We start from the raw sequence: 23,017 nt of genomic DNA, 5'->3' as shown, positions 1-23,017 counted from the left end.
GTGCATGTTCTGATTCAGATAGAAAATCTGATAATAACGAGAACTGTGGGACAGACTTATCAATGAACCAGTGAGCACTCTCAGAGGTTCCTGAGCCACAGTACAACTTGTTAATCCCTTTTAAAGCAGTTTGGTATCCTAACTTGTAACTCACAAATAATCATCAAATCATCAACCAACCCATACCTTTTGTTTGCCAAATTTACTCCCCTGCAAGCTCTACCCAATTGCCTGACTCAGTGAAGTCAGTGGCTCTTCACTGCTTAACCAGGATAAATCCTCTCTTTTCCCTGGGAGAGGATTTGGTGTCTAGGTTTTCACAGGAAGTTAAGCACCAAGGGAGCAACCTACTTGCAGTATTGCTGAATCTGTTTGTGTAAAGAAACTTTTAGCCTGCATACCTGTGCTGCATGGCTTATAAATTGGGGTTCTCTATTAAAATAATTCATGTTTGCAAAGCTGAAGGAGGCTGGATTCTAATCTCAGGAATGTTATGGTACCCTCCATCCCTTACAACACACACCCATATGTTAAGTTCTATTATTATTTTATGTTAACTCAGGAATGAGGGAATCCAGACTTACAAAAATAAAGAAAATAACTTTTATTAAGTTCCTAAGTACACTTATGTTTCTGTTTTTCTTTTTGAAATTCTGGTCTATCTATTTGTTGTTACCAACTTACCTTGTCACCCTTGTACCCAGGAATTCCCTAATTTAAAAAGAAAAGAAAAAGTAAAATATGATACTCTAAGGCAGAATTAGAATAAGGATTAGGTATTTTTCAATCACAAGGTATAACAAAAACACATCTATACAGTCTGGAAAATTAGATCATAGAAATGTAAACTGTTTCACTTCTCTTTGTGATTGGAGAAATATGCATTTACTGAGGAGAAGAAAATAATCTGTTTTCCCTTTATCACATTTTATTCTCAGTTTCAGGTATTTTTTCATATCCAGTTTCTTGCCCTTTGGCCCAAAACTAGAGGAGATAATGTACACTGAAAGTCATTGTAGAAGTGATGGCCTATAATGGTCCCTTCAAAACTGTTATATTGACTTTTAAACTATGAACTATTGCAGCTAAGAATGTTTCACAGAGACTCTGAAAGAAATTGGCTTTGAAAATGAGCTAAGATAATGGCCTTTAAAATGTGTGTAAATATTTGTATCCATTATGGTCCTCCTTTCAAATTCGGTCTAAAATATATAACATCAAGGAAATGAAAGGTTCCTTTATCAGCCCTAATGAGACAGTGACCTTTAAGCTACTGTCTTTTATCTCATACTAAATAAGAGGCCAGCACTTCTACTGTCTTTTGTGTGTCACCCTTGGGAATCCTGTACAGCCTTTTCCATTGTGTCACTGCCCTTGGCCCTTTAAGAAGTACAACAGTGAATATTACATGGCCTGGGAAATTACCAGCTCTAAGCAGCAGCAAGTCCTCTTCAAATGGGATTTTTTTGTCTTTCATACAGCTATATTTTTCAAATGTGGAAATAGAATTATCAGATTTATTGAGAGAGCTGAAGAAACCTATTTAATAAATAAGCTATTATTACAGTTACATGTGAGTCAGACTACAAAATTTTGTTCTATGCATCACTTTTTTATTAATAGTATTATCTATTTATTTATTTATTTGTTTGTAGAGAGAGGGTCTCACTATGTTGCTCAGGCTGGTCTCGAACTAGTGGCCTTAAATGATCTTTGCACCTAGGCCTCCCAAAGTGCTGATATTACAGGTATGAGTCACTGTGCCTGGCCTGACTTTTTTTTACAAAAGGAAACTTCATGAAGGAAATAAAATTTCCAAATGTGTGGTCAATGAGGAATAGAAGATAAACGTAGAATTGTCTCCTATGAGATAATAAGCTTTTTAAGAATACAAGTGCTTTATCTTAGTTTTATTTTTACATAATTGTATGCTTTATATGTAGAAGATACCTAAGAAATGTTTCCTGAATGAATAACACAAATTTCAGATTTTTTGTTGACATTACTAAAGTTTCTATCAGATTTTTTAATGAAGTTGATTAAAAATACCAAGAGAAGTTTTTAACATCTCTGGGTCTGAGTCCAGGGCACATCCAGGGGGAAAAGCAGAGAAGGGCAATGTCATATGGTCTTCTTTTTATGCACTGTACACATCTCTGCTATTTGATACACTTACTGCAATGCCCAGAAAAGTGAAAAATAAGAAACATACTGTAATTAGTTCTTGGGCAATATCCACTATCTTCTAATTTGGGGTATAAGAAATCAAATAGAATGGTAAATTTTATAATGTCTGCAGAATTGGATTAACAAAAGCATAGTTTAGACCATGTAGTTCTTATGCTCCTGAAATTCTAACTTATTCTTTATCTTAAAAAACTTAAGAAATAAAGCAAATACTTTTCTCATTGGAGCCTTTCACCAATGTCAAATTAAGCATCAGAGAATTTGATAGGGTTGAACACTCCTGCTCCCATTTTCACTCCTGTTAGCTGAGTATTTTCTCCCCACATTTCTACTTCTAAGATATCTTTCTGATTGCCTTCCTGAGCCATCAAGAGCACAGGTAGATGGAAATCACTATTGCACTTGCACTACAGGGGTCAAAATGGTCAACCACAAAATCAGTAACCTAGGATCACTTTCTTAGGAAGGCATTCCAGTTGTGTACATACCCCTGGACCTCTTTCTCCAGCTTCTCCTTTTTGAGCATTGCCCTGTGACAAACAAAAAACAGTCAAAATTCCACAGCCCTGAAGAGTGACTGATTGCTCAATAAAATGCATTATACAGAAGATTAATAGCTTAGCCCAATTAGGAAACATCTTTAGTCTTTCCTGTTGACATTTTTACCATGCAATCTAGGCAAAAAAAAAAAAAAGCAACTCAGATAAACTTTGCCCTTTGCAGTGAAGCCAGATGTGTAGGGTGCAGGATCCAGGTACATTTTCACAGCTTACACCACATCCCAGTTGAACAACACAGCCATTGTTCTCAAATACAGCATTATACTCACTTGGAGCCAGCCACTCTGGCTTTTCTCTAAGGGGCTTTGGAATGTTTTCCAAAATGTCCTCAAGAGTGATTGCTTGATTTCAGCAAGACTTAAGAAAATATATTATGTGGCACAAAATTACAAACCAAAGAAATAAATGTGAACATACATTTATAATGGGTGTTTAACACAACAAAAAGAAAACATGATGGCATCAGTTTGGACGTATATAAGATGAGTGAGTATAGGGTTGTTTGGTTGTGCATGTATGTGTATGTTGTAAAGCTATCCAAGGCTGCTATATTCCCTTTCCTTGACAAGCAGACAATTGCCAAAAATACTTTTATGCATTTAACTTAGGATTTTTTTCATTACCTCCCTAAAAATTTTCTAATAGGGCTGTTTTAGAGTTCATTTTTGAGTTAATTTTTAATTTAATAGTTAACTTCATTAGTATTTGAGTATCTCTTATGTATTGCCTAATTTTTCCCAAACTATTTGTGTCAAGTTACCTGCAATGAAAAACAAACCAGTTTCACTGCCACATTGCTATCACTAGTTATTATTGTTTTAATATTGCTGTGTTAATTGCTATAATGAAATAAATGTTTTTAAACTTCAAAACACACACAAAAACAAATGATGTGAACTAGAAAACCACTTCCAGAAAAAAAGTAATCCTCTGGATTCCAAAGTTTCTAAAATGAAAGTATCACTACTAAAGGATATCTCATTCTCTCTATTTGAATTTATTACCTAATGAAACTAAATGTGCTTTTACTTTTTTCTTTACTAGTTTTATTTCCTCTCTTGAAAATTATGTTCAGAAATTAACTCAATGTACTATAGAAATTAACCCAATGTCCATTACATTTGATGCAAATATTTCCTGATATTTCTATTTCTTTAATATTCCTTCCTTGTATTAGGACATTCTCATGCTGCTAACGAAGACACACCTGAGACTGGGTAGTTTACAAAGGAAAGAAGTTTAATGGACTCACAGTTCCACAGTGCTGGGGAGGCCTCATAATCATGGAGGAAGGTGAAGGAGGAACAAAGCCACATCTTACATGGTGACAGGCAAGAGAGCTTATGTAGGGGAACTTCCCCTTATAAAACCATCAGATCTCATGAGACTTATTCACTATCACAAGAACAGCATGGGAAAGACCCGCCCCCTATGATTTAATTACCTCCCACTGGTCTCTCCCACCACCTGTGGGAATTATGGGAGCTACATACAATTCAAGATGAGATTTGAGTAGGGACATAACCAAAGCATATCACTCCCTTTTCTTTAATTATTATTTTTTTCATTACACAGAATTTTGCCTTAAATTTTCACATAGTTATATCTACTTTTCTCTTTGTGATTACTGCTGTTGTTCTTGAACTTGGAACCGAAATCCTAACAACGATCTGAATAGGTGAATGTTTTCTTTAAAAGCCTGGGACTTTTTTTGATAGGTACACAGAGAAAAGAATTGGAGAAGTCCTTGAAGATGCTCTGGGAGTGAGAAACAATCTGGTGGTTTTTCTATTATTATTGTCAGTCAGTTAATCATTAAAAGTAGACCCATTAAAAACACAAGTGCCAATGTCAATCTGATATGGAACACATATTAGTAGTTAATGAAATGTCCTAAATAAGATGGGCTGCTATCGTTTAAGTACTAGTTTCTGTTTATTCAATGTCCCTAGGTTTCCTAAACTTACTGACTAAAATGTTCATATATGTTACGCAGAATTTGTGAATTCAAGCTAATAGAAATAAGATAGATAATATAGGAAGTGGACATCCTGTATTCTTCACAAAAGTTGTCAGATTTTTGCCATATACTACAATGCTTTTTATTTTTAAAATTGTTGTTTTAAAAAAAAAAAAGTCTAGAAGGAGATACGCTGGTTTAAAGAAAAGCTGTTTATTCATTTACCGGGTTTCCTTTTGGTCCTCGCTCACCTTTGATACCTGGATTTCCATGTGTACCCTGAAGGCAAAGGGAAAAAATATTAAGTAGAAATTCTATTGTTTTCTATACTTTATAATAATTTATGATCAGTTTTGTTTCCTAGAATGAGGGAGAATTGTAAAACCTTTACCTGCCAAGCAGAAATTCAACTCTCTTCTCCCTTTTTCTACACCAGGAAAACCACTGTTTTGAATTGGCAGATTTTCTAGATTTGCTCAAAAGAGAATAATGTTTCTCTCTTCCCACCAATTACTTCTTCCCAAAACAATTACTTCTCAGCAGTTTTGCAAACAAAATCAAACTCATGCAAAGATTTAAAGGAGTAGCTGCAACAGGCAGAAGGATAGGAGTTGTTCCCAAACTCTCTTCATTGTGGGTCACTTCTACGATTCCCTTCTGTCACTCACTTTTAAAAGGACCAAGCCAGCTTACTTGCCTTTGGTCAAAGAGGTTCTGACATCCAGGAGACAATCTCAAAAGATGGGAGAAAGGGGCTCTGTAATCCTGTTCCAGAAAAGCATTTTGTTTTCCTGTTCCTAATCAACCAAAAAGCCTGCTTTTCTGAGAACTGGTGTTGGGGTTACTCGGTAATGTTAAATAACATATTCTGTGGCTTATCTCTACTGAAATGTGACAAGAATGTGACTAAATTGTCAGGTGCTTAGCAATTGTGAGCTTTCTTATTGCTCATTTTAAAATATAAAGAAATATTTCTTACCCTGGCCATCTCTTGGTGTCATGGGGATAAACGAAGACTTTATAGGAAGGGATGGCTAAACCTTTGCTTTAGCCAAAGTCAGCTTCTACTGGCTGCCCCATTATCATATAATGCATCTAACTTTGTATTTGGGGAGAAAAACATCTCTTGATTGGTAGGATAGTTTGAAGAAGTGTAGGCTTTGGACCCGAGTCTCAGGGTAAAATTTGTCACATTCTAATTCATTCACAGTACACATTCCCCTCCCACCCCCAAATACAAGCATTAGTTGAAAATTTTTATCCATGCATTTTGTGAGACTCTCCATAGGGCTTCTTCTGAACTCTAAGGATGATATTTGGAATTATACAAACAAATAGAAGACTGAATGAGCAAGTGAATGCTTTATGAAGATAAATGTTAAAAAAAATGCTCAGCATTTCCAGTGATCTAGATGTCATTTCAAATGCCTTCCCAGTACAGACATGGCACCTACCAGTTATTAGGCCAGAAAATAAAGAAAGCACTCCTTCCTGGATTATCTTATCAAATAATGAATCATCATAGTCAATCCTGCCATTTATTTTTGGTTGCCACGTGCTTACTTCCATTTCACAGAACTCACCCTAATCCCCCAAAGCATCGTGACCAGCTTCCTGTCCATGAGGCCACACGGTGTTGCTGCTGCACTGCTGCATTCGTGTGAAGCCAACATTTAACTTTCAGAGAGCCTTGTACTTCATGTTTCTAGTGAAATAAAGCTTTGCTTAAAGCACTGATTATTTGTATTAGCTTTTTCTGTATTCACTTCACTATTGAGAAATTCTGGCTTCAATTATTTTATAAGGAGGAACATAAATGTCCTTTGTGGGAACAACTTCAAAACATGCCTGCCCTCAGTTCAGGTCAGTAAAATCCCAGGCTTATTTCTAAGGATAGAATGCATCCCTTTAGAAACAGAAGAAAGAAGTAGCATTTCCATTTTTGCTCCCATTTCCAAACAATTGCTTTTCAACAGTGCAAAATAGCCCTGATGTTTTCAAGAGCAAGTAGAGCTATCATTGCTAGGACTTTCTGACTTAAGTTCAAAGTGGAAGTATACTCACAGGAGGCCCTGGATCACCTGGATCTCCCTTCTCACATTCACAAATCTTGCGTTCACACTGAATCAATAATGAAATATGATATTAACACACAGTGAAATATAGCATTTCAAATTGTATTCAGTATATAACCAACTGGAGCACTCTCAAAGAAATTTTACCTTGCACATTTATGGAGGTTTTGCTCTATTAAATTATTCCAGGCAAATTTATACCTATCAATAGCTAGCTAAAAAAAATTATTAAATTTCAGCATAGTTAAATAAAAGACATCCCATCAAAAATACATATATAATATATAGATGCCAGTTAAAAGGAGAAAATAAATATTTTCAGTGGACTTTTAGAATTTCTGCTGCTTCTCTTCTATATAACACATCAAAGCTCAATAATATAATAATATTAAATGCTCCTTTACTAGGCAAAGGAAAACATTTGATTTACACCATATTTTACTAATTCTAAGATGCACCTTCTACCTCATTTTAACAACTCTGAAATCAGAATGAGTCTTATAACAGCTGTTGATCAGGCTCAGTCATGACAAAGTAGTTGCTTTTTACACATGCACTTCAAAACTTAGAGAATGAAATGGGAGAAAATTCCAGAACATTCTTAAGAAATGCTTCATCACCAATGCTTTTGCTGGCATAGAGGTCAGTATTATGTGGAAAAACAAGGACATCAACAACTCAGACAAAAAATGATTCAGAAGATTTACCACAGGTGTCTAATCTTTTGGCTTCCCTGGGCCACATTGGAAGAAGAAGAATTGCTTTGGGCCACGCATAAAATACACTAACACTAACGATAGCTGATGAGCAAAAAAAAAAAAAAAAAGGTCCGTGTATACATTTTATAACGTTTTTAAAAAGTTTATAAATTTGCGTTGGTCCGCATTCAAAGTCGTCCTGGGCTACATGTAGCTTGTGGGCTGTGAGTTGGACAAGGTTGATTTAGACTCTAATGTGAAGAAGTTCTAGAAATAACCAAGTTATTTTGCTTACTTATTCCCTTATATGTGTATATGAAAGTGATACAGGATTTTAAAATCTACATCCAAAATGTCTAAAAACTTATTTCCACATGTATAAAATAAAAAGTGCAATTAATAAGAAGACACTGTATCATAGTTAAGCTGGCAAGGGTTTTTTCCTTTCTTTCTCTCTTTTTCTTTTTTTAAACGGAGTCTCACTCTGTCACCAGGCTGGAGTGCAGTGGCAATCTTGGCTCATTGCAACCTCTGCCTCCTGGATTCAAGTGATTCTCCTGCCTCAGCCTCCCAAGTAGCTGGGACTACAGTCATGCGCCATCACCCCCAGCTAATTTTTTTGTATTTTTAGTAGAGACGGGGTTTCAGCATGTTGGCCAGGATGGTCTTGAACTCCTGACCTCGTGATCCACTTGCCTTGGCCTCCCACAGTGCTGGGATTACAGGCGTGAACCACCATGCCTGGCCATTTTTTTTTTCCTTTCTTAATGGTATATAACATAAGGGTATATCTGAATATGTACAATTCAATAAAACATGGTGTGATATAGGTTTGGTTGACTCCTATTATTTTATGCAACAATACTTGTAAATTTTCTGATGTTAAATAAGCAGCTCATTGAACAAAGTTCAGATGTTCCAAACTCTTTCTTTTAAGAAATGCATGTCCAGGACAGGAATCCTCAGCAAGTTGATGATTATCTATTGTGCTAAGGCCCATCCAATCTTATTGGCCAGATTCCTTTGCCACATGGTCTGGTTGCCATCATCAGGCTGCCTTTTCTTCACCATAAGGAGAGTGAGCTCAAAGTCAATTGGCAGGCAGCAGGGGATGACTCTAAACTCTGTCTCTTAGCTGGGAACCCTCTGCCTAACCTAGCCAACACCAGGAACACCCCCCAAAATAGAGGACCTGATGTGGCTGATGTCAGATACATGCTTAGAATAAAGGAAGCACATCAAAGTAAGCAAAAACTATGTAGTTTACTCATGACCGATTTCTAAAATCACTCCTGGAGTCACATTCAATGTTTCTTACTTTTTCTAAATTTTCCAACCTGCATTGAATATGGTAGTATAAAAGAAATCAGATGGCTGCCTCAGAATAGAGTGGCTCATTTTAAAAGAACTAAGCATTTTTATTTAGTCACACTTAATCTTCTAATGTGAATTATAATGCTGATTTGATAATGCAAGTTTTTAGAGTAATTCGTAGTAATCAAAGCGTGTGGTGCTTACCTTCTTTTCAAATAAGATATCCTACAAGGGAAAAAAGAATGAAGCATTAACTCGATTCACAGTTCTGCCTCCAGCTACTTATTAGTCATAACTATTCCCTATGGGATATGAAGTTTCCACAAAGAATAGCAATTCAGCCTTTTTAAACTTGTAAAAGCAATAAAACCAACCAGCCAACCACCCAAGGAGCAGTCCGAGCCATGTAATAATAAGAGATACAACTACAATTAAAAATTAATCTGTATTTTCTAGGAACTTCATCTTACTGCATTCTATGTTTTATCTTTTGTTTCCTTTATCAGCTCTGTAATCTCCATAATTTGACTATAAAGTTAATCAGTCATAATGAGAAAGCTCTCACTTTTACATACAAAGACTGAGGCAGAATATATAATTGTATATTTTCAATTTTTTCCATCCCTATGCACATATACATGCATCTATTTTTCATGATTTATTTTTCAAGATTAAAACAATATACAGTCATAGCTTCATGAAATATTAATGGGTGTTATATCATATTAAAACCCAAAAAGAGAATATTACAAAGTCCAGTGACATTTTTTGAGATGATCTGAATTATGAGAAGACAAAGATTTCCATTATTATGATCACTAGGAGAGGAGTTTTCTATTTCAAATTTGAAAAGCCTCTAATAGGATACTTTATTTATAGAATTTCAACAGAAGCAAAAAAAGATACTCAGCTTTTAAATTTAAACATTATTAGGAATAATATTTTGGTAAAAATTTTGAACTGTTCATAGCAATATGCATTGCTTATGTAAAAGAGGACCTACATTTATAACTGGCTAACTTAGGGAAAAAATTAAGTGATAGAAAAGTAATAAATATTTCATAATAAAAAATGATCATTATGAAAAACAAAAAAACAAATTTAATGAGTCTTAGTCAATCAGACTCAACCTCTTGCTTTGCAATAAGGAAACATGGTTCCACTATAATGTGACTCAACCGAGGTAACACACTTGGGCTGCACCTCCTGACAGTCTTCAGTGCATGTCATATGTACCATACAGGAATGAATTAGCCAGAATATTTTTCAAAACTATTTTAAATTTATAATTTTGCAGAAACGTCATGATCTTGTTTTTGTCCAACACCTAGGCCTCACTACCATACTTGAATTCAGTGGGATATTACCTGACAAGTGCACTGAAGGCCATGTTGGAAGTCAAACGCTGGAAAGAAACTAACCTATGTTTACATATAGAATTAGTACTTTCTTAACCTAGAAATTATGTGTCAAACCAGTGCCTTATGATTTCATCTGAAGGGGTAATTTACATACGATAAAATAGAAAGATGAAGTAACAAGCACTGGAATATTTGTTGCAAGATATTAAAAATGTAAAAGCTAACAAGGAAGCTAAATAAGAGTATGTAGCTTTATGAAGGATGCTGCATCCCTTTAGTTTTATTTTTACATTATTTCCATACAAACTAATACTATAGAGGGATGAGATAATAAAATGCTTTAACGATTTATTAGGGAAAAAATTAGGCTGGGAATTAAGTGTCATTCTGGGTTTCCATCCCGTTTCAACAATTAACTAGCTATGTGGCCTTGGACAAGTCATACAATCCTTCCAGGTAATTTTCTCCATATATGAAAAAGGACAAAGTTTGACTACATGATCTCAGGAGCTAGCCACAGACACTACCTACAAAATTTCGAGTCTTACCTACCACCCTTCCCAACCAAATGATTTTAAATTACTAGCCATGTAAATCCAGGCTGAAAGCAGATGAGATACTTGTATCTTTAAGAGCTAGGAGGTCCTATGGAGAAATAGGAACTCATATACACTGATAGTTTTAGTTAAAATGGTATTAACCCCTGTAGAACATTTGGCTATGCCTACAAAGCTGAAGATGGACATGCTTTATCACTAGGCTGCCAGGACAATTCTTGCCTTCGCCTGTTATCCTGACATCCTTTCTAGACATACCACAGGGAAATTCTTGCACTTGCGCATTTCAGCATTCTTTGCTTTTTGTAACGAAAAACTGTAAATACAATAATTGCCAATGGTGGAATGGATTAGCAAATGAAATACTACTCAGCAGTTAAAGTGAATGCATTGGATCTACACATTTCAACAAAATTTCCAAAAAAACATTGAATGCAAAAGCAAGTTGTAGATAGATACATACAATATGATCTGATTTATTAAAATATGTAAAATATTTCAAACCACATCAGAGAGTGGTTTCCTCTGGGAGAAGGAGAGAGAAAAGAAATTCAAAAGAAGTTCAACAAGGTCAGCAGATCGAGACCATCCTGGCTAACATGGTGAAACCCCGTCTCTACTAAAAAATACAAAAAATTAGCCAGGCGTGGTGGTGGGCACCTGTAGTCCCAGCTACTCCGGAGGCTGAGGCAGGAGAATGGTGTGAACCCGGGAGGCGGAGCTTGCAGTGAGCTGAGATCAAGCCACTGCACTCCAGCCTGGGGGACAGAGCTAGACTCCGTCTCAAAAAAAAAAAAAAAGAAGTTCAACAGAGGCAGTAAAACAACTAATAATTCAAGTCAAATTGTAATATTTAAAAACCACTACTGAAATAAAGAAAAATTTAAATGTCATATATATGGCATTTAAAATCTTTTAACTATGAGCAATATCTTTTTTTTTTCTTTTTGAGATGGAGGCTCGCCCTGTCACCTAGGCTGGGGTGCAGTGACATGATCTTGGCTCACTGCAACCTCCACCTCCCGGGTTCAAGCAATTCTCCTGCCTCAGCCTCTGGAATAGCTGGAATTACAGAGCACGCCAACACGCCAGGGTAATTTTTGTATTTTTAGTAGACACAGTGTTTCACCATGTCGGCCAGGCTGGTCTCAAACTCCTGACCTCAAGTGATCCACCTGCCTCGGCCTCCCAAAGTGCTGGGATTACAGGCGTGAGCCACCACACCCAGCCACAATAAGCAATATCTTAATCAGTTTTTAAATTTATGAATTCAGCTCTTACTGTGCCTGATGTGTAATTTTATACTTCTTTCAGTTCTTTCTTTCAAAATTCAATTTCTTCTTTGCCATATTGCTCTTTAGAAAGATGTGGCATAAGGCTTAAAACCATAGCAATGCAAAAAACTATTTTTGGAACTCATTTAATTTTGTGTTTGCTGGAATTTATATTTCTATGGAAACAAAATGAACACAAAACTACACAATAGATAAGACTGTTTCAAACAAAGAACAAAGCCCCATCCCTGAGGGCTCTTATAGGCTATAAGTTCCAGGAACAGAGGACAACACACAGCAACCCGAGTAGGAAGGAGTTCCTAGGCCAGGGTCGCGGGAGCCAGTTACAAGATGGCTTCTTGGAATAGGTGGGTTTTCTGGATGGTTTTGAGGAGAGGAATGCAAAGGACCACCCATTGATGGTATGCTGTCCTATATGTCAAAGTTTGTGGGGAAAAAAGTCATAAGGACTAGTGTGGGCGATAAGACAAAGGAAGTAGTTAGAAGGGACATTTAAAGGGAGTGGACGGAAGGGCCCACATGGACAGAGCCGGAGGCCTTGGGAGGTGGCGAGGGCTTGCACTCAGGCAGGGAAGCGGGCTGCAAGAACAGTGTCAAAGCCTGAGGGGAGGGCATGTTCACTGACAGACTGGGGGGATGCTTGAGTTTCAATGGAAGGGATAAATAGGGCAAGGGTCTCATGAGAGCAAAAGAAGATGCAGTCAGAATTTCATTAATGGATTCATATATATGGTGTATATTCACATATATTATATATGCGAAACCAGAATGCTAGAATGCAACCACCAATTTTTCAAGGAGTATAAGGTTTATGCTACGGGAAGGGGACAGAAAACATGTGAATGGACAAATATCACAGCACATGGAATGACAGCAAAGCATTCGGTAGGCAAGGAGAACAAACCCTGTGACAAAAAATTCAACTTAAAATGGTAGCAAAACGGCCACTATAAAATCTAAAACAGAAAACAAAAATAAGGCCCTAAACAGAGGAAGTCTTGAAAAAATGGAAAGTGATCATAATTAATAGATTAATAAAGCATAGGATTCTAAAGATGATATAGACATCATCACATTGATCTCTTCTTGGTATGTGAGGGAGGGAATACCTTAAATTTATGTTTTTAAAAAATCCTTCAGAAAAAAAAGACAAATCTGTCACAACCCTTATTTCCATAAAGGCTTTTTAAATACTTAACATCAAAGGCAACAGAGGGAAAAAATTGTTTTTAATTTTCACATATCCTCTTTTACTCTTCTATAGGACCAAGTAATATATCCTGGACTTTGGGTTGAATTTGTTTCTTTGGTTTCAATACTATTAGGTAAATTATAATAAAAATAGCAATAAAAATATATTACATGTCTCCTTCAATTTGGAATCATTAAGTCTCTTTCGGGTAATTCAGAACTAAAATGTTTCTATGGGGTTCTTACATGATAATTCCTACTAGAGGCATCAAGGAATTTGCAATGATTTGTTTTGTCTTGGTTCCTGAAGAATCTATTCATTCTGTACATTCGTATCCATTAAATTCAATTAAAATCTATTCTATGATAAAAGGGAGTAAACTTCTGATACAAAAAAAAACCCTGATGAGTTTGAAAATCATTATACTGGGTACAAGAAGCCTGACACAAAAATAATACATACTATTTGAGTTTGTATAAAAGTCTAGAAAGTATATACAAATCTAGAGTCACAATAGTAAGATCAGTAGCTCAGGAGCAAATGGGGTCTTACAAAGAGATATGAGGCAATTTGGGGAGGTAATGGAAATGTTCTCTATCCTAATTGTGTTGGTAGTTTCATAGGTGTGTACCTATGTCAAAAGCTCATGGAATTGTGCCCTTTAAGTTGATGCAGTTGTGTACTTAAATCATATCTAATTAACTTATTTAAAAAGTCAACTACACAATTATTTTAAAATAAAAAGTTTAAAAATTCAACTAAAGATGTAATAGAAAGGGATTAGATAAAGAATTTTTCCAATGGTCTCATCAAGAGTCAAGTTCTGGGCCAGGCACGGTGGCTCACGCCTGTAATCCCAACACTTTGGGAGGCCGAGGCGGGCGGATCACCTGAGGTCAGGAGTTTGAGAACAGCCTGGCCATCTCTACTCAAAAATACAAAAAAATTAGCCAGGCATGGTGGCGGACACCTGTAATCCCAGCTACTTGAGAGGCTAAGGCAGGAGAATTGCTTGAACCTGGGAGGCAGAGGTTGCAGTGAACCGAGATTGTGCCACTGCACTCCAGCCTGGAGCAAACTCCGTCTCAAAAAAAAAAAAAAAGAGTCAAGTTCTGCCTTCTAGATGGTGGCAATTTGAAACATTGAAAGTTGGTATACCATTCTTTGAAGAGCCTAATAAGCACTTTGGATCCTGGAAGTGTTTGGAAAGCAGCACCTCCTTCTAAAAAGTGGTTTATTCATGGAGCTTCCATCTGAACAAACAAGCTGAAATCACAGATGCTAAACAAACAAGCTGAAGTCGCCAGATGCTAAGGAAGAGCAATATTATTCGGTCATTTTCTGGTTCCCCAGGAACAGACAAACAGTTTTGCTTCCAGTCTACTGCCAAGAGCCTGTGTTCTCAGCGAAGCAGGTGCTCTCAGCGAGGGTGTATCCGGTGTGAATATGAACAACCTGAGCCTACACATGTGGCCAAACAAGGAGCTGCCTGTCCTGCATCTTCTATGGTCAGCTCTTACCCATCTTAAGGTGAAGACGAATAAGTAACAACAGCCCACTCATAATCACATCACCAGGATTCCCTCCCGCATCTGCTGGAGCCCCCTGTTTTACATTCAGTGGCAAGGGCCCCTTAAGTCATGGCACAGGCAGGGCTAAGTGTTAGCCAGGAACCACTACAAATTTCCCTTTCATGCAAAAGAGCTGCTCAGAGTGAGCACTTACCTTGAGCACCACAGGGCTGGGCCCATCAGCTGTATCTCTGATCTAGGCATAATTCTCCCATTTACCCCGAATCCCCAAGGAAAAAAGGCTAGAAACAATAGTAACTTTGGAGGAGGGCTGCTACTAAACTGTTTCAGAGCAGTTCTGATTGAGAAAATCTTTTTTTAAAAAGCGGTTACTATTTCCTCTCTCAATATGCCTTTATAGGGTTAAGCATGCAAACTGTGAGGTCTTCACCGGCCTTAAATTTTCAACTACAAAATGGGTATAATAACAGTACCTACATCATAAGATTGTGGCAAACATTGAATAAAATATATAAAGTGCTCAGGAAAATGCCTAATACAGAGAGAGTACTCAATACCTAAGAGCTATTATTTAGGTAAGAAAACCTCAGATCTTATGCCGAAAACAACAGAGAGTAAAAAGATAAGAGTAATGTTGAGAAAAGGATCGAGGGATAAGACAAAAGGAGCAAAACAATCTCTGAAATAGAGCCTGAGTTTTCTGTGCAAGCTGTAGAAAACAGCCATATGAAACGCTCAGTACATAAAGGACACCTTTGCCTTCCTTTCTCAGGAAATCAAAGACATCCAAGTTTTTAAGAAAATCAGTTTTTAACACTCAGCAAATCAACCAATTTATCTCTAGGAGTTTTCTCCTTGAGAAATATTGTGAAGAGGGATTTTCTTTTGATTGTGGTGCCGTGTGTTTTACAAAGCAGCAAGGAAAGGCTTTTACACACAGCTGAGCAACAAACAAAGAAAAGCTGACCAGACCTATCAAGTGGGACTCATTGATTTGATGGGAGAAACTGTTGCTTGACTGCAGGTTGCAGATGATTTTAAATTGGATGGGCTTGTGAACATCTAAGAAACAAGGAGGTAATTTTAAAAATTGGAAGTCTATGAACTTTGAGTAGCATAAGGTAACAATAGGTGAGACAGAGTCAAAAATACTCAGTCCTTTAGAACAGTAAGAGAGAATATGTCAAAATTATGTCAAAAATACCTGTACAGATGTGGAATGGGAAAAGACCAACTTAGTACAAATATAGCCTAACCCTGCAAGTTGAGCACAACCTGAATATAAGTCAGCAACGTTCATGATTGTAGGCTATATAAACAGGAGCCTAAGGTATATGATTGGAAAGTAACCCCTTCCAAAATCCTCAGCATCAGCTAGCAATAAAGTTAAGAATGCAATTCCAGGGAATTAGCCTGGAACTTTTCCAGATTGTCTGGACTAAACTGCCAAGAAAGTGGAGTGACACTTCAGAAAGATTCTTCTTTCTGTTTTCAAGGTGAATTCTCATTTTCTCCATCTTTTTGACCCAGTATCTCTTCTTATGGAATTTACAACAAATATGTCAATATTATGATGATAACTGTATAACCAACCCATTAGGTACCTACCAGACGATCTTGAATTTTATCTACAAGGGTTGGATCACTCAACAGTAAAGTGGGTTCACTGGATGAATCCCCAGAAATCAAACGAAGTTTGGCTTCATTGACTACCGTAGAAAGTCCAATGGTGATAAATGATATTCCTGAAATTCTGGCATCTTCAGAAATACTTTGAACATCTGGATTCTTTGGATGGTCGATGCCATCAGTCATCAGCAAAGCCACTTTCACACCATCCTTACGCCCTTCTCTCTTAAGTAGCCTAGTGGCATTGGAGATGGCATAATAAGAGAAGGTACCTTGCCCTATTAAATTCATAGACTTGACCTTCTGCTTAAATGTCTGCAGGTCCTTCCAGGAAGAAAAAGGTGGATCAATTTGGACAGAGCTGCTAAACTGAAGGGCTGCCAGTTTGATGTCATATTCCAAGGAGCGACCAGGAGTCAATTGGAAAATCTTGTCACTCAAGCTATCCACAAAATCTTTCTGTTTATCAAAGAGGACAATTTTAGAACTTTCAGAGCTGTCCACAATGAAGACAATATCTATGAAACAAATGGAGCCTGAAACAGAATAAATAGGTTAGGCAAAATAATTATTCCTATCATGAAACAAATTTGCATAAGGAAAGCCCTTAAGTGGTGTGTCGTATATTGTTTGATGTTGAGAGCAGCGTGAGGAGAGTAAGAGAGACACGTTGGACAGAAGGCTTATATTGTAAAAAACTAAATGTCTAAGTTTATAAATTATTTTCTCCTTGTAAAATCATGCAAATTAAAAATAAATAAGATATCATTTGTTCTGAGCATCTTTTCAATGTTAAACCTGCTGAAAGTGGGAGGAAATGGGAAGTCAAGATGCATCACATTTTAAAAATCCAACTAACACTGAGCATAGTTGTCTAGAAGGAAATGATACTCTAATTCTCAGGTTGTGTCATATTGGTGAGTCTCTATTTTTTTTTTTTTTTACTTTCTTGAAATCACGGGAGAAAACGACTATACCCCTTGTACCAAGAGTAAGTGGAGAAGAAACCTAACTTAAACACAACTTAAGTTTAAATCCCAGCTCTGTATCTCACTAGTTAATTTGCCTATGGCCTTGAGTGTGCCACTCGACCTCTTAAGACCTCAATTTTTTTAATCTATACTATGAGTGGCAATCTCCATCCTGCCTATTTTACAAGGTTACTGTGAGGCTCAAATGAGATAATAAGTGCACAAGTGCTCTTATTAAAGACTCTGATGTGCTATAAGTATGTAAGGTATATTATCATCATATAATTTTATCAAAGTAGACTATCACACGTAGACATGTATATGGCTTGCTATTTATATCAAATGCTATTTAGAAAAATTCACATAAGTATTTTTAACAGGCTAAACTTAAAAACAAACAATTTCTTTTTTTTTTACCCTGGACATCACTTTTCCTTGCAAGCAAATTTGGTTTTGGTCCTTTCTTTCTTTGTCCGGATACTGTTTGACTCGTAAACGCTGACAAAAGCAGGAGATAGAAGACAAAATATCTGTTCCACATTATGGTAGATGGTGAAAAATCATCTGCCTTGTAGCACCTTTAATAGAAAAGTCAGTTACAAATACTTTAATAAAATATGGTGTTTGTTATTTTTAAATTTCAAGCCAGCAGAGTTGAAAACTGGCATGTGCCTGGAAAAAAGAGGTTTTCATTCATATTTCTAGAAAAATATTCACATTGAGATTTTGAAAGATTTCAATCCAAATAAATCATGGCACCATGACCAAACATTTATTAGTGAATATTTCTATATATTCAAAGAACTATATTTAAGTATCCTTAATTCCCCATTGTATTATGAGGAGCATAGAGTTGGGAGAGCCATTTAAAAACATTTCAATCCCACTCTATATGATTACTGTGGTTCAATCACAGGGTGTGCTTTGACACTTCCAAATTCTTCAGGGGGAATTCAGATTGCTATATGGTCATTTCATTCACTTTCATTATAACTGATTCCTGACAAATCTAGTATTTTGTAGAATTGTAGACGACCACCACCCTTTCAGGCTTAATACTACACACATAACTTCAGTGAATTCAGAGGTCAAGGTAAAAATTAAATGACCTCTCTGTTTCCATAGAACCCCATCTCTCTTTTCTACGCTAGCTTTGGAAACTTTGTCTCCACCAGGGGTTCCAAGCTTCATATCCAATGAATCAAAAGAGTATGAGAGCAAAAATAATAGATTTGCTTAAAAGCAACACTTTTCTTCCAGTGATGGCTAAAAGAACTAATGGACAGAAACGGGACTTAAAGCCAAGAAGCACCCCCTCTGAATAGCCCTATGAAACTATTTTTCTGGGTGGATTAACAATGAAAAATCTAATTCTTTATTAAAATCCTCAATCTTCATCAGTCAATATGCCTAGCTACACACCAAATGGCTCTTAAACTCACAGATTTCCCTGGGAGGAGAAGACTTACGTGTTGCTGCCTCAGTATACCCAAGAGAATGGGAACAAGAAAGCTTATTTCAAATCAATACTGAGTATGGCTTAAAAATGCTTGCCTGCTGAAACTTTATTGACTTCAGGAGTTCTGGAAAAGGAATCACATTTTCCTTCTTTGGCACCTTGCCTTCAGGGGATAAGAATCTGGGAAATTATGAGCACGATTTTTCCAGACTCTGAATAGAGGGTGGAAATATATGCAAAGGCAGTGAGGAGTGAGAGGGAGACTGACTTTTTTCATACATGCCAGATGGATAAACCCCAAAGGGAAACAAAACTGTTGGGTTAGGAGAGGACCAATGGATGGCTTCATGCCACAGTCTGCTCCTCACATAGCATCATCCAGCTGGAAGTGTATTAAAAGAACTTTGGATAGGTATGACCAAACATCTTGGGTAGCAATTGGCCAAATGCCAACTGATCCTCAGACAAGGTATACTAAAATGTAAAGACAGCTGGGTATTAAAAACAAAACAAAACCAAGAAGTGTGCTAAGGAAGCAGAACACACAAAGGCCATCTCTCCTCAAGTTATCCCTTTGCTAACCAAGGAAAAAAATGAATGACATACAACTTTAAGTCTGAAGGTTAGTGTAAAGATAAGGCCACGTGAAAAACACAGTTGTTATTGCATTTTCAAAGGGGAAAGGGAATAACACCATGGCCATGGTATTACATATGACTTTTCTCTTTGGTTGAGTTCATACCATAAGGAACATCTCAGAAGTTCTGGAAATAAGAGACTGAGAATTGAATTCCATTGAGAACTGAGCAAGATTTCATGAGCAACATAATTAAGCAACTCTTCAAAACCCTTCATGTAAGGTTTTAGAAATACTGGCTTTAAATAAAGATTTATCTTTTCCCAAAACTAAGCACCTGCTCTTACTGTTTTCTTGGCATATAATCATGAATTTGTAACTGATCCCTGTATATATGATATTCACAAACATAACTTTTCCATTGACAATAATCACAATATCTCATATTTTATTCTCATTTGCTCTGACATTGTTAATCTAGCCCTCCCAAGCCAAAGTCTTATTATTTCTTTCTGTTTCTCTATTGTAGCCAGAGGACATTTTCATATCTCTCTAGCTTTGTTTCTCTAGTTTGTTAGTTCTACTGCTTCCCTGAAACATCTTTCTCCTTTATTAATTTGGCGTCTTGAGAGCCCATTCATTTCTAATCACTTTTTACCATGTTTTATTTTGCCTCTGTTTTCAATAATTCTCACCTTTCTCTCTTTCTGATGTCACGTACAAGCAAAATAGGTTTCAGAGGAAACAGTGCCATTAGTTAAGTGAAAGAAATGTGAACCTCTGTGTTTACTATAGGTTAAATTTTGTAAATGCAGAAACAATCATAATTATTAATCAAATACCATATTTTTACTTTTGGCCTAAAATTTATTTGGGGTAAATATCAGGATCAAAAAATAAATCCAAGATACTTTATTTTTTATAATTTTTCAAAAATAAAATGATCTTATACCAGAGTTCACCACCCAACTTTAGTTACAATGTTTGCATCTCAGTTTCTACACAAATATAAAATGATTGAATAAAGACTTTATTCAAATTGACAAATTAGCCAAGTTATAAAGTATTCTATAACTAATTCTGAATTGTAAACCCTGTTCCAAATTAAGAAAAACATGTCCTAAAATATATTAACATCATTGTAAAACAGTTTAGAAGACTGTAAATTAAAAATCAATTTCAAAATAATTTTAAATTTCTACATTTTAACAATGTTAATATTTTTCTAATAATTGATTTGAAGTAATTGCAGAGAATACAAACTATTGACAAGCTTTCTTCACCTAATAAGTATGTAAGTAAGTCATTTAGTCTTCCACAGTTCCTTGATGGTCCTATCTGATTTCAAGTGACTAAAATAAATCCGTTATGTCTTACCTTATAAAGTTTGTCAAACAGGAATTAAAGACTAGTTGAGTAAATGCCAACAGCAAGGACTGTGGTTGGGGGTGAAGTTAGCTATTTGATATTGTTCTGTTCTGTGGGAAATAAAAGTGTCTTTGCTTTAGGATCTTTTGCAGTCTTTTATTCATGTTTATTCGACTAAGTCAAAGCAAGAGTGGTCAGGCATTTGGCCAGGGTGCAAGATCTGGGTGGGATCAGTAAGCAATTTAAAGGAACAGTGTCCTTTCAGAACGAGACTGTGTTTTCCAGACTATTGTAAAAACCACTTGAGAGAACTTTCTACATTTTAGGCATTGGTTGACAGCCTGCCTTTTTTTCTCATGGTATGTCCTTCTCTTTTTATTGCTACATTTCTTTGCCTGGGGGATGTGCTCTAAGATATTGGTTCTGAACATCTCTGTGAAGGAGTATAAATGACACCAGACTCAGATTCAAAGCTGTTTTTTTAAGAGAGGTAACAGTTTGATTGTTATTAAGGCTGGATGATACGTACGTAAGTGTGCATTGTTCTAGTCTTTGTATTTCTGTGATTTTTGAAATTTTTTATAATAAAAGGTATATATAATATACAGGGAAAGAGTGGTCTGAGTATAGTCATAGTTCTGCCCCTAACTCTTATGGGGGCTTCAGTTCCCCACTTATGAAATGAGAGAGTGGATTTAATCATTTATTAAGATGTGTTCAAACTGTAACATGAGAGGTTTATAGCGGTTAATATTTTGGTCTCTCTCTAGGAAAGGAGGTCACTGTGGTTTTTCCACTCCCTTTTTCCCTATTTTCTACCTTGTGGTTATGGCCCATATTAAGTCAATGTTTATCATGTAATATGTACTGCCAAGAAGCCACCTGACTCCTAGACAACTAACAGGCAGGCTTCTCCATGAACTTCCTCTGAAATAGAGAATGGCAAGATCATCCGAGGAAGCAATATAAACGTTCATGTTACGACTATTTAAAATGAACTTTCTGAGCCATTTTAATGTGTATGAATTTCCTTATTATAGCAATAATAGCCTCCAAATCATGGACACTTACCAGGTGCTAGGCACTGTCCTGAGTGCTTCACACCCATTACCTCATTTAATCCTTCACAAGCACAACCACCTATGTACAGTAAGTCCTCACTTAACGTCCTCTGTAGGTTCTTGGAAACTGACATAAAGTGCAAAAACTGATAATGAACACAATTTTCCCATGAGCTAATTGATATAAATAAGGGTTAAGCTCTTATGGCATATTTCTAGTCACAAAAACATCGCTAAACCTCTAAATACTCAAAACACTTCTAATAATAAAAATTGAAATAAATCTAAGCTATATATACATTTATGAAATATTGATAAAAACAAGATAACTGTTTACCTGCATATTCCAGTTCAGGGTCACAGTTGACCAGATCCTGTCCCAGCAGCTGAGGGTGCAAGGCAGGAACCAGCCCTGGACAGGATGCAGTCCTGTCAAAGGGCACTCATACACCCACCCACTCTCTCAGACAGGCACCATGTAGACACACCAATGCACCTAATGGGCAAAGCTTTGGGATGTGGGAGGAAACCCCAGGACCTGGAGAAAACCCACACAGACATGGGGAAAACATGTCAACTCCACACAGTGAGCCTGGCCCAGGAATTGATTTTTTTTTCTCATCAATGTTATAACAAAATGACATTGAACAAAACGTTATTCCAGGACCCCTTGTACTTACAGTAGATGTTGTAAGAATTCAAATTTTTCCAAGATGGAGGCAGAGAGAGGTTCAGTAACTTGTCCACTGTCACACTAAAACCAGAGAATGGCAAAATGAACTTTTAACTCAGGCTTATAAGACCTGTGAGCCTCACTTATAACAACTACTGCATCATTAAATACGTGAATGTCTGTGTTTTCACTGTCTCCTCCTCAAAAAAGCAAAACAGGTTTCTAGGAACTGAGGAAGTTTTGTGAGGCTTTGGTAACATAAAGAAGAAACGGTGGGTATAATGCAGAAATAACAATGGAATTTCCTAGGGAACAACCATGTATTTACCTGATAGCCCATGAGTGTTAGTCACACTTTTTACTTTTGTAAGACGAGAATCAAGAGACAAGGAAGTAGCATCTTTTCAGGTCAACTCTCTTTTTGCTGAGGCAGGTTAAAAACATGCAGAATAATAATGCCACTAAGAAGCAAACAGGTGATTCCTAGATGGGGGAAATGGACTAAAGCCCTCCTGCTTTGGAGCTGTTTTGATTAAAGTTGGTGGGAG

The 23,017-nt window shown here is 36.6% G+C and overlaps 1 protein-coding gene across 2 annotated transcripts in view; it reads right to left on the bottom strand.

The window, feature by feature from the left end:
• The window catches only part of COL28A1 (collagen type XXVIII alpha 1 chain), a 186,333-nt gene extending 163,829 nt beyond the window's left edge, over positions 1–22,504 (bottom strand). The window contains exons 1-8 of one of the 2 annotated variants that reach the window (XM_055272611.2): positions 22,477–22,504; positions 17,749–17,909; positions 16,340–16,896; positions 8,999–9,019; positions 6,772–6,828; positions 4,933–4,986; positions 2,676–2,717; positions 685–711 (exon numbers count right to left, since the gene is read on the bottom strand). In XM_055272611.2, the coding sequence (XP_055128586.1) occupies positions 685–711; positions 2,676–2,717; positions 4,933–4,986; positions 6,772–6,828; positions 8,999–9,019; positions 16,340–16,896; positions 17,749–17,872 (882 nt within the window). In that variant the 5' untranslated portion in view covers positions 17,873–17,909; positions 22,477–22,504. Of the gene's footprint in view, positions 1–684; positions 712–2,675; positions 2,718–4,932; positions 4,987–6,771; positions 6,829–8,998; positions 9,020–16,339; positions 16,897–17,748; positions 17,910–20,744; positions 20,869–22,476 lie in introns of those variants that run through there. The other variant, XM_055272612.1, reaches the window with a different exon arrangement.
• Between the last annotated feature and the right edge of the window lie 513 nt (positions 22,505–23,017).

The sequence above is a fragment of the Symphalangus syndactylus genome, chromosome 3 (genome assembly GCF_028878055.3).
Source record: "Symphalangus syndactylus isolate Jambi chromosome 3, NHGRI_mSymSyn1-v2.1_pri, whole genome shotgun sequence".
Classification (NCBI taxonomy): domain Eukaryota; kingdom Metazoa; phylum Chordata; class Mammalia; order Primates; family Hylobatidae; genus Symphalangus; species Symphalangus syndactylus.
The sequence above is the reverse complement of the archived record's forward strand: the minus strand, read 5'-3'. Positions and strand labels throughout refer to the sequence as shown.